At 46.4% G+C, this 17,755-nt stretch overlaps 1 protein-coding gene across 6 annotated transcripts in view; it reads left to right on the plus strand.

The window, feature by feature from the left end:
* LOC109678306 (cyclin-dependent kinase 20) overlaps window positions 1-17,755 on the plus strand; it is a 21,896-nt gene continuing 4,141 nt past the window's right edge. The window contains exons 1-8 of one of the 6 annotated variants that reach the window (XM_074052533.1): window positions 4-311; window positions 1,415-1,528; window positions 3,555-3,743; window positions 3,928-4,049; window positions 4,202-4,264; window positions 4,798-4,921; window positions 5,362-5,517; window positions 6,580-7,590. In XM_074052533.1, the coding sequence (XP_073908634.1) occupies window positions 237-311; window positions 1,415-1,528; window positions 3,555-3,743; window positions 3,928-4,049; window positions 4,202-4,264; window positions 4,798-4,921; window positions 5,362-5,517; window positions 6,580-6,777 (1,041 nt within the window). In that variant the 5' untranslated portion in view covers window positions 4-236 and the 3' untranslated portion in view covers window positions 6,778-7,590. Of the gene's footprint in view, window positions 312-851; window positions 1,529-3,554; window positions 3,744-3,927; window positions 4,050-4,201; window positions 4,265-4,797; window positions 4,922-5,361; window positions 5,518-6,579; window positions 7,591-17,755 lie in introns of those variants that run through there. The other 5 variants (XM_074052536.1, XM_074052532.1, XM_074052537.1 and 2 more) reach the window with 5 other exon arrangements.

Raw genomic sequence — 17,755 nt, forward strand, 5'->3', positions numbered from 1 at the left:
CTCAGTGGCCCTCCACTGCAGTTGCCCTGACGCCTGGTGGATTCGAGCTCGCGGCAGCGCGACTGCGCAGGGCTAGGGAAAGGCGCTTTCGAGAGCCTGATCGAACTCAGCTTCCGTCCCTCGGATCCCTTGTCCCTTGTCCCTGAGGCCTCTCCGTTGCCAGGCAACCAACCGCGTCCGCGTCCGGAACTGCGGGGAGTGAGAAAGGGTGGGATTTGGGACGCTCCGTGGCGCTCATGGACCAGTATTGCATCCTGGGCCGCATTGGGGAGGGCGCTCACGGCATCGTGTTCAAGGCCAAGCACGTAGAGGTGAGGCAGGGCTGCGAGGGCCACGCCGGCAGAGGACCCTCGTCTCCCTCCTCTCTCCCTCCTCTCCCTCCTCTCCCTCCTCTCCCTCCTCTCTCTCCCTCCTCTCCCTCCTGTCTCCCTCCTCTCTCCCTCCTCTCTCCCTCCTCCTCTCTCCCTCCTCTCCCTCCTCTCTCTCCTCTCTCCCTCCTCTCCCTCCTCCTCTCTCCCTCCTCTCCCTCCTCTCCCTCCTCTCTCCCTCCTCTCCCTCCTCTCTCCCTCCTCTCCCTCCTCTCTCCCTCCTCTCCCTCCTCTCTCCCTCCTCTCTCCCTCCTCTCCCTCCTCTCTCTCCCTCCTCTCCCTCCTGTCTCCCTCCTCTCTCCCTCCTCTCTCCCTCCTCCTCTCTCTCCTCTCTCCCTCCTCTCCCTCCTCCTCTCTCCCTCCTCTCCCTCCTCTCCCTCCTCTCTCCCTCCTCTCCCTCCTCTCCCTCCTCTCTCCCTCCTCTCCCTCCTCTCTCCCTCCTCTCCCTCCTCTCTCCCTCCTCTCTCCCTCCTCTCCCTCCTCTCTCTCCCTCCTCTCCCTCCTGTCTCCCTCCTCTCTCCCTCCTCTCTCCCTCCTCCTCTCTCCCTCCTCTCCCTCCTCTCTCTCCTCTCTCCCTCCTCTCTCCCTCCTCTCCCTCCTCCTCTCTCCCTCCTCTCCCTCCTCTCCCTCCTCTCCCTCCTCTCTCCCTCCTCTCCCTCCTCTCTCCCTCCTCTCCCTCCTCTCTCCCTCCTCTCCCTCCTCTCCCTCCACCCCACTCCCGAAGCTGCCGCCACTCAGACACTAAAACCTGCCCATTTCCCGACCTCTCTGGCCTGCCTTGGTGTCACTGTCCCGGCCCCCGTCCCACCCCACTGTGGCCCCTGTTTACCCAGCGCGGTGCCGCTGGGTCCCTGGATAGTCCCAGACCGGCTGCCTCGCACGCTGCAGGATGGCGTCGCGTCTCTTCCGCCATGATTCTCCATCTCTCCCGACCAAAGGAAAGGGCAAATGGAGAGTGTGTGTGTCTGTACCCGTCTCCCTCTTCTCTCGCTCCTCCCTCTCTCCCTTTCTTCTCTCAACCGGCAGTGTCTGCGCTCTTCCTGCAGACTGGTGAGATCGTTGCCCTCAAGAAGGTGGCCCTGCGGCGGCTGGAGGAGGGCGTCCCCAACCAGGCCCTGCGGGAGATCAAGGCTCTGCAGGAGATAGAGGACAATCCGTATGTGAGTGGGGACTGGGCTCGGTGGGCAACAGCAGGGAGGAGCAGGTTCTGAGGCATCACTTTCTTGTGCTGCTTCACTCAACCACTTCTCCCTGCCTTCTATTCACCCACACCCCCTCTGCTCATTCATCTGCCTCCTTACCCCGTATTTATGCCTTCCTTTTTTTTTTTTTTTTGGGTGGTGCTGGGGTTTGGGGTTTGAACTCAGGGCCTCACAGTTGCTAGGCAGGCCAGTCTACCTTGAGTCACTCCATCAGCCCCTTTTTGTGGTGGATATTTTTGAGAGAAGGCCTTGCTTTTTTGTGCTGGGGCTGACTCTGCGATTCTTCTGATCTTCGCCTTCCAGCTATCTAGAAATGCAGGTGTGAGCCACTGGCTGACATAAATATGCCCTTTTTGTTCTCTTGTTCACCCTCGTTCACCTAATTCATTTTCTCACTTATTGCTTCATGTAGTCATTCGTTTATTCATTCATCAACTTTTTCTCAAAACATTTAATGGCAAGAAGAGGTTCCATCACCAGCTCATGGGTTTAATTGAGAAATCCAGATGTCTTCTATTAGGGCCTCCCTTAAATGCTGCCCTGTGCAGAGTGCTGGTGACACAGAGAGGAACTGGTCTCCATCTGGCTCCTGAGAACTTAAGTATAATGGAGGAAGACAGAGTGACAGGACCTAGCCACCTGGTGTGATGTGGGTGGTGACAGAGGGGCCGTGCAGACAAGAGGAGGAGTATCTTCTATCCCAGCACGATTACTCTTTATAGTGCTCTTTTTATCCATGTTGGGATAGAGAATGTGCTCAGCTTCCCACAGAGTGACAAAGTTAGGGCTCTGTGATCATCTTTGTTGTCCTATGGAGATGTTATGATGTATTTGGTGACAAAAGCCTATTAGAAGACTTCCTGTGTCACTCTAGTTTTGTATGAAAATATTTATATAAATGTGTATCTGTGCCATATGTGCTGTAAAGTCTGATAGAATGTACCTCATGTGTTCTTTTTTCTTTATAATTTGTATATTATATGAATATATGCATGAGTTTTGATCTGTACTACCAGCAAAATCAGAAGAACAGCAATCAGGTCATTCTTAATTTTTTGAGGAAACTAACAGGCTTCCAGACAGTTTATACGTGGGGTAGGTGGAGAAAGCTGGTACGATGTAACCATGTGGTCTCCACATCTGGTGGTCTGTAGTCCTGAAGTTCCCGTTCCTTTTATTTTTTTCTTTTGGTGAACTGGGGTTTGAACTTAAGGCCTACACCTTAAGCCACTTCACCAGCACTTCTTTGTGCTGGGGTTTTTTTGAGATAGGGTCTCACAAACTATTTGCCTGGGCTCTCTGCCTCCTGAATAGCTAGGATTACAGGCATGAGCCACTAGTCCCAGCTTCTTTTTTTAAATATACTCCAGATTTGACCCAAGCCTAGGTCACTGTCATCCACTTAAAACAACTTTTTAGGCATCTTTCCGGTGACCAGCACTGATCTAGGCTCCAGAAGCACAGAACAGAGTAGACATATACTTCCCTGAAGGGGATCCCATTCTCATGTTCCCCTAGCCTCCTATGCCAACTGTAGGGCCTTGCTGTTGCCCTACCCAGAGCTTCTTCCCAGATCTCCACTTAACTGGCTCCTCCTGAAGCCCTCCCCTGAACCCACCCCATCTAAATAAATAACCCTTTCTCCACTTACTAAGACTCAGGTGCCCTTCCCTGGGTTTGGGGATTTAATAATCCTAGAGAAAGCAGTAGGCAGTCTCGTTCTTACGTATCTCTGCAGAAGGTTTTCAGGAGTGGGCTGGTTGGCTGGCCAGATGCTTTCCACTAAGTGACCGTCTTCACTCTTTTCCCTGAGTTTAATGGCGTTAGAGTGGGGACCACCTTGTCTCTAGACAGCAAAGTGCTGAGCTCCCTGGCTCTGAGCTCAGACCTGTGTTGCTTTCTCCGCTTGCCTGTGAGGTTTTAGAGGTTCGCAGGGAAGGTCTGGTGAGATAAGTCTGGGGGCTGACAGGATGCCTACCCACAGGTGGTGCAGCTGAAGGCTGTATTCCCACATGGTGCAGGCTTTGTGCTGGCCTTTGAGTTCATGCTATCAGACCTGGCTGAGGTGGTGCGCCATGCACAGAGGCCACTGGCCCCAGCACAGGTCAAGAGTTACCTACAGATGCTGCTCAAGGGTGTTGCCTTCTGCCATGCCAACAACATCGTGCATCGGGTCAGTTCCAGCATGGGTCGGGGGGGAAGGGACGGGACGGGACTAGCCCTAGCCCTTGAAGAAGGTATGGTGGGGCATTTGAAGAGAAAGGTGTGGTCTGCCCTGGGTGGTCAACCTGCCAATCCCTCCTGTCTCAAAGTCCTGTGGGGGGATATTGGACTGATGGCTCCTTTTGTATCCCCAGGACCTGAAACCTGCCAACCTACTTATCAGTGCCTCAGGCCAGCTCAAGATAGCTGACTTTGGCCTGGCCCGGGTCTTTTTTCCAGATGGCAGCCGGCTCTATACACACCAGGTGGCTACCAGGTAGGGGGGTCTGGATCCCCTCTAACCCTCTCACTGGGAAAGAGATGCTGCTGTGCCTTCTGTCTAGGCATGGCTTGTGAGACTGGGGTGAACTTCTGGGGCAGCTTCTGGCAGATCAGCCTGGCTGTGACAGCAAACTCTCTTCTCCCTAGGTGGTACCGAGCTCCGGAGCTCCTGTATGGTGCCCGCCAGTATGACCAGGGCGTTGACCTATGGTGAGACTTGGAATCTTCTCCGGTATTCTGAGTACCTTGGGATTGATATTCCTCATGGTGAAGTTTCTGAGCTGGATGGGAACAAGAGGAAAGTGTTGTCTCCAGTGGGAAGCAGCTGGGCTTTTGGGGAAGTTGTCTGAAGCTCAAGGCATAGACTGTCCAAGCTGGCTTGTGCAGGGGTCAGACTGAAGGATAAGACATCTCTAAGCTAGTCCCTGGGTGTGAGCTTGTGTTTCTGGGCATGAAGGCTCAGCCTCTTTTGGGGGGAGGAGTCTGAGATTGGGGATTGTTTTGTAGCTGTGCCCCAGAAAAAGGAGGTGGAGCTGCATGTCCTAGGTGTGAGGCTCTGAGATGTGTTGGAGCTGTTGGGGGTTTCTCCACGTTATAGAGCAGAGGTCTTTAATTGCTGGAGGTCTGTATACCTGGACTTAATGATCTGGGCCTTGATCTTGGTGAGAGGTGTTGGTATTGGTATGGGTGGGTCTGTGTCCATGGGGTGAGATCTCAGCCTTTTTGGGGTTTTGTATCCACAGGGCTGTGGGCTGCATCATGGGGGAGCTGCTGAATGGCTCTCCCCTTTTCCCAGGAGAGAATGACATTGAGCAGCTTTGCTGTGTGCTTCGCATCTTAGGCACCCCCAGCCCTCAAGTCTGGCCGGTTTGTAGGGGCCCTTGGTAGGGAGGGTGTGTAGCAGGTTTGCTCATTCCCCAGCAGGAAGTGACTGCTCCTTCTATGCACCTTCTCTCATGGCCCCATCCTCTCTTGACCAACAGGGACTACTGTTCTGGCCCAGCAGCAGCTTCCTTCCTCCTGGAGGCTGGGGCCAGGGTCTGTTCCCTGCCTTTCCCTACCCCAGCACACGCACACACACACACACACACACACACACACACATGTCATCTCCAGGCTGGGCACAGAGCAGTCACCAGAGAGGGTGAGGGGTGAATGTAGGCATAAAGGAGTGGGTGGGTGCGTGGAGATGGGACGCTTGGATAGAATAACTGTGAATACACTTGGGAGTGTGAGGTGCCGAGAGCTGGTGTCAGGGAGCAGCAAGTGTGGAGCCACCTCTCACATGCCCGTTCTTCTTTGCCCAGGAGATCACAGAGCTGCCTGACTACAACAAGATCTCCTTTAAGGAACGGGCACCGATACCCCTGGAGGAGGTGCTTCCTGATGCCTCTCCTCAGGCCTTGGACCTGCTGGGTCAGTTCCTCCTCTACCCTTCTCGCCAGCGCATTGCAGCCTCCCAGGTAAGGCGAAAGCCTGTGGTCACTGTCCCTTCAGCACTGCCCTGATGCCCTGCACTCTGTGGCCCTGGGACCCAACAAGTCAGCAACCTTCAGAACCCATGATGGGCCAGGAGCTTGAGAGATGGGGGCCTTGGGGCAGGTGTGCTGTTTCTGAGTGGACCCCACTCGGTATCCTCAGTGTTCCTGGCAGGGGTGGGGAGGAGTCTTCAGAAGAGCTGACGGTGTGATAGACAAAGCAGGGGAGTCTCCGGGGACCTCGGCTTCATCCTTTTAGCAGTATATTCTTAGCATGCAGTATGTACTGGGCATTGCCCTGGGCCCTGGCACAGACAGTGAACAATAAACTTGCCTCCTGAGGGGAGGCAGCTGTGACCCATAGAGTCACAGGAGTATGGCGGCAGCTCCCAGAGAGTGGGCAGAGCCTCCTGGTGCAGGACAGGTTTAATGAAGCACAAGGTAGCAGAGGAGTTGCCATTGGAACAGTCAGGTGGTGAACAGTGGCCCGGAGGAGAGAGGACCAGGAAGGCTGGTCAGGGCTGGAAGGCAGGCAGGGGTCTGTGGACACCAGAGCATGGGCTGGTGGGTGTCAGGGCCTGACTTCCATGGAACCTATCCCTCTACACTGGGCGTCAGCAGCCTGTGTTGGTATCCATTGTCAGTGGTTTCCATGGGCTTTGGCTGGCCTCTTTTGTCCTGCACCACTTCCCAGAACCTGTGTCTTCCCTGTTCTCATCTGATCTCTTCTCCACCTGGTAGTGATTTTGTCCAAATGGAATAGGCCACGTCGATTCTCTGCCAGGGCTCTCCTGTGGCTCCTCACTGAGAGGAAGGCCAGGATCCTCCTGATTCTGCCTGCTCTTGTTCCCCATGCTCACTCTTGTCTAGCCCAGGACCTCCTCTGGGCCTTGTCAACAAAGCAGAGATTGGTCTGTTTTGTCCAGCACTGTGTCCTCAGCCTCTAGAAAGTGTTTCAGATATGGGAACCAACTTCAGCTAAGTGCATGTGTTTGTCTGAGGCTGTGGAGGGGGTAGTGACTGGGCTTTCTTATTTACTACCTGCAGGCCCTCTTGCATCAGTACTTCTTCACAGCTCCTCTGCCTGCCCACCCATCTGAGCTGCCAATTCCCCAGCGCCCAGGGGGGCCTGCCCCCAAGGCCCACCCAGGGCCCCCCCATGTCCATGACTTCCATGTGGACCGGCCTCTTGAGGAGTCGCTGTTGAACCCAGAGCTCATTCGGCCCTTCATCCCGGAGGGGTGAGACACTGGCCCACATCCTTCCTGCTTGCCCCCAGGAATAAACACCCTGGCTGTTTGTTCCTCTACCTCCTGCCTGACTCAACCCTCCAAGGTCTCCCTATGGCCCACTCCACACCTCATCCTGCTCCCTCCATGTCCTGCTCCTTAGTGCCCTGGAGGGCTCATCTCAGGGAAGCAAAGGTCACACTCTAGCCAAAGTGATGAGGATGCCCAGACTGCAGCCTGCACCTGCAGCTTGCTGATTTAGCCATCAGAAACAGGCACTGCCTACCCTGGAGCTGGTTCTCCAAGCACTGCCTGCTGCTCAAGGCCATTCCTGCCAGCACCATCAGGGGGAAGTGCAGAGAGTATGGTGTCCTTGCTTTGGAGGTCAGCTGGGAAGGCGGGTTTGCTTGGGTTTGGTTCTCAGAGATAGGGAGGACTCTAGTTCAGTATTTGGAATTTATTTTAAAGCCCCATGTGGTTCTGCCTGTCTCTGCTCCTCCTCTGTTCCTATCAAGGGAAATGGCATAGGTGGCACTGTCTCATGGTCCTGTTTTAGGGATCACTTAGAAGGTGATCCCTATGCCTATGACTATGACTGCAGTCATAGTCATGTTTGCCCTGAGAGGTTCCTGTGTACTTACATGACCAAGTGTCCACTTGGAATTGATGTGGACAAAAGTCTAGGCCCAGGGATGGGCAGGCTAGAGATCTAGCAGTGGACCCAGTGCTCATTAGGCTGTTACTAACACCACTCCCCAGGATACCCATACAAATAAGGAAACTGGAATTCCTGGAATTTATTTATTCAATAAATCTCAGTACAACCGCAGCCAGCTTGCTAATTCTTACTTCATAGTAACTTGATGTTTCTTAAAAAAAAAAAAAGTGGAAATGCAAAGTACGAAAAGGAGGAAGCAGAAAAGATGATGGAAGCCTTATATATCAGACATCAAGGCTTATCCAAGGTTACATAATGACTAAGACAGTGTAATGGTTCAGAAATAGATCACACTGGAAAAGCTTGACCTTAGCAATCCTTTATTCTTAAAAAAATGCACAAATTGTTGTCATTATTGAAGATATAGATGTGACTAACAACTATGACCTCTGGCCTCCAAGTGCTTGCAGGGAAGAGGAGACACAATAAACCCCAGATGTAGCTTTTCAGGAAATTCTGAGGTTTTTCAAGATAGGCTCTGTTTATTTTTCTGGCCACATCTTCTGCAGACTCTAAGCTACAGTCACACTCAGTTTCTTGTAGCTTTCATATCTGCACAAGGTGGAGCTTGGGCCCAGACTCTGTGTTTGGAAACAGTTTAAGATACAGTCAATTGATGAAAAGCTAGCTCATTTGGTGATTATAAACTGGAACCTTAAATTATTTCTCAAAACCTTTTCTAACTGTACTTCATACACTGACGACCAGGCATGTGTGGAGACAAGGATATAAATAAGCCACACAAACAATAGAACCAGCTATAGAACTTACAGATGGTTTTCCAGACAGAGACTGTACAACTATACTCTGTATGCCCAGGACATTTAGTACTTAACTAATTAGAATAAAGAAGCATGTACTATCCAAAACTACAAGGAAAAATGAATAATAATAAACAAAAGAAGTTATGGACATACAGAACATAGTGAAAAAAATTTTTTTTTTGGTAGCAGTGGAGTTTGAACTCAGGGCCTCACACCTGTTAGGCAGGTACTCTTACCACTTGAGCAACTCTGCCAGCCCTTTTTTGTGATAGGTTTTTTCAAGATAGGGTCTCACAAACTATTAGCTGGGGCTGGCTTCAAACTGCAGTTCTCCTGATCCTGCCCCAAGTAGCCAGGATTATAGGTGTGAGCCACTGGTGCCAGCTTAGTGATAGGTTTAAAACATTTCACTGGCTTCTTAAAAAATTAAACATAGATCTGCCATATGATCCAGCAATCCTACTCCTAGAGATATACCCAAAGGAATGAGACACAGATTACTTCACAGGCATCTGCACACCCATGTTTATTGCAGCACCATTCACAATAGCCAAGTTATGGACACAACCAAAATGCCCCACTACTGATGAAAGGATCAAGAAAATGTGGTACTTACACACAATGGAATTTTACCCAGCCACAAAGAAGAATGAAATTTTGTCACTCGTAAGTAAATGGATGGAACTGGAGAACATCATCTTAAGTGAAGTTAGCCACTCAGAAGGCCAAAAATCGTATGTTCTCCCTCATATGCAGACTTTAGACCTAAAACAAATGCAGTAACATTATTGGACATGGGTCACATGCTAAGGGGAGAACACGTACATGAGGAATAGGGAAAAGTAGGAAATCCCAAAACTTGAAAGTGTTTGATGTGCCCACTGTAGAGGAGCTAATATAGTAACCTTAAAACGACAGAGGTCAATATGGGAAGGTGACCAGGAAATAGTGAAGAGATCTGGTAGAGATGAACCAATTCGGGTTATAATACACACGTGCATGGAAGCAATGCTGGGAATCTCTCTGTATAGCTATCCTTATCTCAACTAGCAAAAACACTTTGTCTTTCTTACTATTGCTTATGTCTTCTCTTCAACAAAATTGGAGAAGAGGGCAGAACAGGTTCTGCCTGGAAGCGAGGGGGGGTGGGGGGAGAGAGGGAGGAGGTGGGGGTCAGGGGAGAAGTGGCACGAGATATATGCATATATGAATAAATCTTGAAAAACCATTTCACTAAGAAATGTAAAGAGAATAAATGTTCTGGCTGAGACAGATTGTTGCCTCAATTAAAAAGAAAGTGAAACTAGTATTTTATTTTGAAGGGGAGGGGTTGAGACAGGGTTTCACCAGGTGACTCAAACTGGCCTTGAATTCATGCTCCTCCTGCCTAGTCTTCCTAATTGTGGAATTACAGGCCACCACACCCACCGTGTTTTCAAGAGAGAAATCTAAATTATAAATTTCAAACATTTGCAAACAAAAGGACAAAAAACAAAATTTGTGGTTACTTGATATCAACAAATTTTAAAGCAAAGAGAATTACTGGGGGTAAACAATTTTAATGGTAAGATACTCAGTTAACTGGCAAATTTGTTTACATTTGTATACAGGTAATATTCTTTTTCCTGGAAGAGGTAACTTTAAAAAAAATATTTACAGTGGGATACAACAAAATGTAGCAAGCATGAAATATTCATTTCAGTGAGCTTTCGACAGTTGTATAAATGTGTATAACTATAATCCAAACAAGATATAGAACATTTCTACCATTCTAGAAAGTTCCCTGTACTTCCTTCTAGCTAACCCACCCCTCATTTGTATTGTCATTGTTAGTTTTGACTGTTCTAAATTTTGTACAAGTAGTCATACAATATGTATTTTTGTTTTCTAACCTTCTTTACAAACATGTGTTTGAGATTCACCCCCATTGTGTTTTATGAGTGGTTCATTCTTCTCTTTTTTTTTTTTTAAATTTTTTGAGACAGAGTCTCACTGTGTTGCTCAGGCAAGCCTCAAACTCACGATCTTCCTCCCTTAGCCTGCCTCCCAAGTAAGTGGTATTACAGATACACACCACTGTGCTTGGCTTTAAGTTTTGAAATAAATATGAACTAAATAGTAAAAGAACAAAAAGTAGACAAATCCACTTCCAAAGTAGTTGGTTTAAATTAGGCATCCAAGAAAAGGACAGGAAGACAAAATAATTCAGAAAGTAGGGAATTTGACCTTCAAGAAGGTGAACAGATTCACCTAATGGTTGTATATTCTTAAAAACAAACATAGACTTTAGAAACCACTGGAAAAGCCTATTTCAGTAAGGAAAACACTCCAACCTCAGGATCGGTGAGCATCTCAAAATAAGTGGAAAAGGCTTTTTGAGGGGGAAAGGTAAGCAGAGCTAGTGGAAAGTTTTTGGAAGGAGGAGGCAAGTGCTAGGAGTGAGCAGACAGTGTGAGCAAGATGGTTTTACAGGAATGTGTATTTCCTGTCTCTAGATCCTTGGGATGAGCTCTAAAAGGGAGTACATCTCAGTACTTGCCTAAACTTAGGGGTGGGCCACCATTAGGGGTTTGGGCATGGAGAGAAGACTGACGAAAGTTTGGCCAAATCAGTGAGTGGTTACCAGGCAGTCAGGTAATTGTGAACACTTGGTTAGTGTAGCACACAACCAGATGGTGCAGGATGCATGTGTCAGGCACAGAACAATACATTGACCACCCAGGGCCAATAACAAATCTCAAACAATCCAAAGAATATGAGATAAATACTTTTTAAATGTAATTAAAACCAGTAAGAAAATAACATCTTTCCCCCATATGTTTGAAATTTAAGGTCTGCATTTCTAAAACAACAGAACAAAGATAAGAAAATAGAAAACACTATTGATGCTAATAATATACATCAGTACTTGTGCTGCTGCAAGAGTGCTTAGAGATTAATTTCTAATCTTGATGATACAGAAATAACAAGATTAAAGTGGTTTGCAGTGCCCTGGTGACAAGCCTCTGTAGTCCCAGCTACTTGGGAGGCTGAGGCAGGAGGATTGCCTAAGGGTTCCAGACCAGCTAGGACTAGGGGTATAGCTAAAGTGGTAGAGCATTTACTGAGCATTTGAGAAACCCTGGTTCAATCCCCAGTACTGCAAAAATAAAAGCTGGGAATTGGAGATTACAGTTCAGTGGCAGAACATATGCTTAGCATGTGCAAAGCCCTGGGTTCATTACTCAGTGCCAAAAAAATACAGAGGCTGAAAATAAGGGTCTACCCATTATAACTGTAATAAAAGCAATTACATTTAAATAAATAGAAATAAATCAGAACAGAAATTAACAATAGAGAAGTGAATAATATATAGAGGAACAAAAATAAAAATTGGTTCTTTAAAGAGATTAACAAAATTTGGGTGATGAACAAGAAAGAGAAAGTACAAACTCTCAATATCAGAAATGAAGAGGACAAAATACTAGAAATAACTGCTTAGAAATTTGAAATTTGGTAAAAACAGATACTTGCACAGAAAAATGCAATTTATAATAACCAAGGAAATTGAAGTGTCTTTAAACTATTAAAGAAATTGAACATTTAAATAAAAATATTCCCATAATGCAATCTTCAAGTCCTGGTAGCTTTGCTGCTAAATTCTATCAATCACTGAAGAAAGAGTACAAAGATACCCAAGAGTAGAAGACAAAGCCTACTTATGTTGTGACATCAGCAATGGTCTTTAATGCTAAAGTGCAACAAGGATGTTACAAAGAAAAATTACATGGTTATTCTTAAGAATATGAAAACAAGAAAATGGATATGACTTGGTAATAACCATTTAAAGTAATAAAAGAAAATCAGAATTTTTGCCCAGTAAAAAAAATTTTTTTTAGGGGTGTGTGTTGGGGGGGATAAGTGGACAGTTGGGATCTTGCTATGAGCCCAGGCTATTCTCAAACTTGCAATTCTCAGGGCTGGGGGTGTGGATCAAGCTGTAGATCAAACCCCCTTGCCACCAAATTCTCATTTCTCCACTTAAGTCTCCCAAGTGCTAGGATTACAGATGTGTGCCACCATACTGGCAGGAAAAGTATCTTTCAAAAACATAATTGGCCCTTTGCATTTTGTAGGTTGAGTCAATTACAGATTGAAAATATTTGAAAAAAAATACAATAGAACAACTATTTATATAACATTTATACTGTATTGGATATTATAAGTAATGCAGGGATGATTTAAAGTATCCAGGAGTATGGACATAAGTAAATCATTAGCAATTATTATAAGCAAATACTGTGCCATCTTATATAAGGGAATTGAGCACCTGCGGACTTTGGTCTCCATGGGGTCCTGGAATAAATTTTCCACAAAAACTGAGGGATGACCAAAAAGGAAAAATAAAGACTTGCCTTGACGTATAAAGCTGAAAGAATTCATCACTAGCTGAAAATGACAGAAGGAAAATGATACCAGATGGAAATCTGCATCCACACCAAGGGATAAAGAGCACTGGGAATCCTAACTGCTTTTTCTTACCGAAGTGTTTAGTAGTGTTCTCTAGTGAAACCATCTGAGCTTGTAAAGGTCATCACAAACCAACAAAGTCTCAGAAATTATCACAGTCCAGAGGAATATAGTGAAACACGACAACTAAATATACATAAAAGAAATAGAATATGGGTCAAAGAGGAAAAACTTTTTTTGGTGGCACTGGGGATTGAACTCAGGACCTCATGCTTGCTAGGCAGGCCTCTATCACTTGAGCCACTCCACAAGTCCTTTTTTGTGTTGGGTATTTTTGAGATAGGGTCTCCCAAACTATTTGCCTGGACTGGCTTTCAACCACAGTCCTCTTGATCTCTCTATCTCCTGAGTAGCTAGGATTCTTAGGCATGAGTCACTGGTGTCCTGCCAAAGAGAAATTCTTAAGTGAATCTTAAAAAGAATTGAGTGAGAAATGAAGACACGATCACAAGTTCAAGACCAGTCTGGGGTACAGAGACACACCCCATCTCAAAAGAAAAGAAAAAAGAAACTTGATACCAATGGTGACATATAGACCAGCTACTAGGGAGGCTGGTGTCTGAGGCTGGAGAATCTTTGAGCTCAAGAGTTTGAAAGAAAGAAAGTTAGGGAGGCTGGGAAACTTAACAAAAAAAAGATAAAATTAAGTCTACAATGTGCCAAAGAAAGAAAACAATATAGTTCAGATTGAAGCAAAGAGACAAACAGTAGAGAAAATGAAACCAAAATCTGGTTCATTGAGATCTATAAAGTTGACAAACACCTAGCCATACTGATCAACAGGAAAAAAGGAAAAGAGACATACTACCAATCTGGGGAACGAGAGAGATGTTATTACCAATCAGATTTTAAAAAAATCAGAGTATTATGAACTTTATGCTCATAAAATCATCAACTTAGATTAAATGGTCCATTTTTTTGAAAACCAGAACTACCAAAGCTCGCTCAAGAAGAAATATGTCACTGGAGTAGCACTGTATCTGTTAAAGAAATGGAGGTTGTAATTCAACCTTTCCACAAGGAAAATTCCATTGCAGAAGAACAGTAAAAATATTCTGCTTTTGTCTTAACCTTCAAACTGAACTTTACTCTGATACTGACTCTGACAGTGTAACTTTCTTACTGACCCTGACTTAACCCGATTTTTAACAAGCTTAAAATTGGCCTTGGCCCACCCATCCTCACCAGGACTCTGAAATTACCAGTGACCCTGCATGCACCCTGTCCTTAATCTGACCTTGGATTAACCCCAGTCCTAAACTACCTTGACTCTAAACATTTTCCTGGCTCTAATCCTGAGGGTGAAAATCATACCCTAACTCTAGCTTTGCCTCGGAACCCACGTATAAATCATTTTCAGATTGACTCTGAACCTCAACCTTACTCTGTCCCTAAAGATAAATTACACGGTGACAGTGATTACAGTTACCCAACCTGAATTTGAAATTGACATGGAACTTGAGCATCGCCCTGACACTGAACCATAACAAAGCCCTGACTCTCACCTTGAACCTGGCTCTCACGGGTTATGTCATCAACCTTGACTGCTCTGGAACTAGATTTAGAACCTAATCCTGTTACTGAACTTCATCTGAAATTGTCAGTCCAGATACTGACCCACCTTGACCTTCAGCCAACCCTATCCACACAGACTCTTAATTTTGACTCCACCCTATTCTTGAACTTGACCACAGCCCTAGCCTTTCCTCCATCTTTAGACTTATACGAAACCTGACTCAAACTGAAATCTGACACTTAACCTTATGCTTAACTTGAACGTCTCTTAACCTAAGCTTGATTTAACCTCAAGCTTAATTCTGACTTTATGACCCTGACATACACATGCCCTCACCCTCACTAAATGCTTTGCCGGACTATGACATATTACTGTGACCCTTGCTACTACTTGGCCTTGAATTTGACCAGAACTCTGAAACTGACTCTCACCCTGATCATAGCCCCACTCTCACGGACCCTGACCTTTCACCTCACCTGACCTAGAATTTAACCTTGTCCATGTACGTCACCCTGAATGTAATAATGAAACATCTCTCATACTGATCATGACCCTGAATCTGACACTATTCTAGAACATTACCCTGAATGGAACATTTGCCTTCAATCTGACTTTGACTCTCAATCTCAATCGTCCCCTGGACTGAATCCCCACCTAGACAATGACTATCATCCTGACACACTCTGACCTTTGACTTGAGTTGTACACATTCATAAAACTAAGCTGTACTTTGACCTTGGGTACTATACTGACATTGACCTTGACTCAACTTCATCATGACCTTGAATGGATGCTGACATCAACTTCACATTGAAACTGAACCTGACCTTATACTGACTCTTCCTGCTTGTGACCCTCAAAAACACTGACTCTGATCATTACCTCTCCCTCACCCTAACACTGATGCTCAGGCAGAACCAAATTTCACCTTTAATCCACCTTAATTCCATCAAGACCTTGAGCTTGTTTTTGAACCTGGAGTCTGACCCTGAAATTGAACTTCATCCTGACATTGACCCTCATTATTATGCTGACCCTCCATCCTGAACCTGTTCATCCTAGTCCTGGTTCATTCTCACATTGAACTTGAACCTGACTTTGTCCATAACCAGACACTAACCTTCACCTTGACACACCAAATACATCCATGTTGTATGTAACTCACAAATATGTTGCCTCATAAGGTGACACAGCTTGGCATGGTTTGAGTGTGCCCCTCAGAGGTTCATGTGCTATAAGCTTGGTCCCCAGCATGGTCATGTTGAGGTAGTATAACCTTTAAAAAGTAGGGCCTAGTGTAAGGTGGTTAGGTTACTGGCCAGGGGGGAGGGGTTTGCTGCCCTCAAAAGGCATCAATGTAGCTCTTGTAGGAACCCACATAATTCCCATGAGAGCAAAGCAAATTGCTTTTTTTTTTTTTAAAGGAAGTCTGGCCCCTGAAACCTCTGGCTTCCTGTCTTACCACTTGATTTCTTTCACATGTTTGTACCATAATATTGAGGTCACCACCAGATAATGAACAGATGGCACCACCTGATCTTGGATTTGGGGGTCTCTAAAACTATGAGCTAAATAAAAGTCTTAAATTTTACTGATGTGGTAAACAGTACAGAGCTTGAAATGGAATAATAGTCTGGATTATACAGGTAGGCCCAATCTAATCACATGTAGAGAACCTTTCTTGGCTGCACTGAGAAAGAGATGAAGTGGAAGAAGGAGAGGATCTTAGTCCATTGGTGACTTTGAAGATGGAATTAGGAGACCGAAAACCAAAGAATCCAGGTGGCCTCCAAGAATTGGGAATGGCTGACCACTGGTAGTAAGGAAATGGAAACCTCATTTTTTTACTTTGTTGCCCAGGCTGGCTTTGAACTCTGAATCCTCCAGCTCAGCCTCCCTAGTGTCGGGATTACAGATATGAACCACCATGCCTGGCTCCTGGAAACTCATTTTTATTTTTATTTTTGGTGGGACTGGGGTTTGAACTCAGTGCTTCATGCTTGCAAAACAGGCAAACAGGTAGAGTTACCACTTAAGCCAAACTTCCAGTCCTAAAAACATTGTTATTAGCAATAACAATATAGGGGTTTAGTTGTGACATTTCCATACCAACATAAATGGTCTTGAGCTTGACAATGTTTACCCAGGTCAGGGTGAACAACCTCAATGCTGACCCTGACATTATCTTCACACTGATCTTGACTGAATTTAGCATGACTCTAATCCTGAACATCAGCTTCATACTCACACTGTACATTTACCATCAACTCTGAACCATGCCTCACCTGACAGTGGCCACTGTCTGACCCTTTCCTACCCTATCCCTGAACTTGGCTTTGATTACGAATTTGACCTTCATCATGTCACTGACCATGACCTCCATACTCATCCTGACCTTAACTTGATCTTAAACTTAACTTTGGCCGTAAAACTTCCTTCACACTGATTTTGACCTTGAATATGATTTTTATAACTATGACCTTTCTCACCTTGATCCTTCACCTGCTACAGACTTTTCCCTGACCTGGACACTCAACCTCACTTTGATTCTGATCCTCTTCACTCTGCTCTGATCATAGTTCCTACTGACAATGACTGTGACCTTGAAAGATTTAGATCTTGACTTTCACCCTGAACTCTATCCTTAACTAAATCTCATCTGAACTTCGCCAGGGACAGGACCAAGATAGAGTAATGTCTGGGATCAGTATCAAGGCTATGATAAAGGCCAACGTAAGGGCAAGAGACGCTGCAAGGGTGAAGTCCAGTTCCAAGGTGAGAGGGGGGCTGAACTGAGAGTGAGGCTAGATTGAGGGAGGAAAAGGGTCAGGCTCAAGGTCAGGATGAGGGTGAGAGGAAGAGTGAGGGCAAAGATAGCGGTCAGGGCAAAGACCAGGACCAGGTTTAGGGCAGGGTGAAAGGATCAGTATTATGGCCAAGGCCACGCCCAAGACAAAGGACAGTGCCAAAGAGAAAGTCAGTTGAGTTGTAGGGGAGGAACAGCGAGGGTCAGTGCCAGGAAAAGCACTAATGGTAAGGAGGCCAGTTAGGGTCAGAGCTAGGGCCAGGATCAAGTTGAAGATCAATGGTAGGAAGAGGGTCTGGTCTGTTGAGGGTTTGGAACAGGGAAAAGCCAATGATAGAAATAGGGAGTGTCAGGGTCAGGGCCAGGAAGAAGTCCAATGGTAGGGAGTGGGATAGTGAGGTGGGGAGAGGGACAATGAGGCCTTGGGTTAAGGGAGAAGGCCAATGACAGGGAAAGGGACAATGGAGGCCGGGGTCAGGACTAGAGTGAATGGCAGTATAGAGGGTGGGCAAGAGTTGGAGCAGGGATAAGTTGATGGTCGCTGAGAAGCGGGGAGAGCTATTTGGGGAGGAATCCTTCCAAACGGAATAAGTCGGGCCAGCCGCCTGGAACTGAAGTCCGCGGCAGCAGTTCCGCTGGGTACGCAGCACTTAACTAACGGCCCGGAAGTGCAGACGGGCG

Source organism: Castor canadensis, chromosome 13 (genome assembly GCF_047511655.1).
Source record: "Castor canadensis chromosome 13, mCasCan1.hap1v2, whole genome shotgun sequence".
Classification (NCBI taxonomy): domain Eukaryota; kingdom Metazoa; phylum Chordata; class Mammalia; order Rodentia; family Castoridae; genus Castor; species Castor canadensis.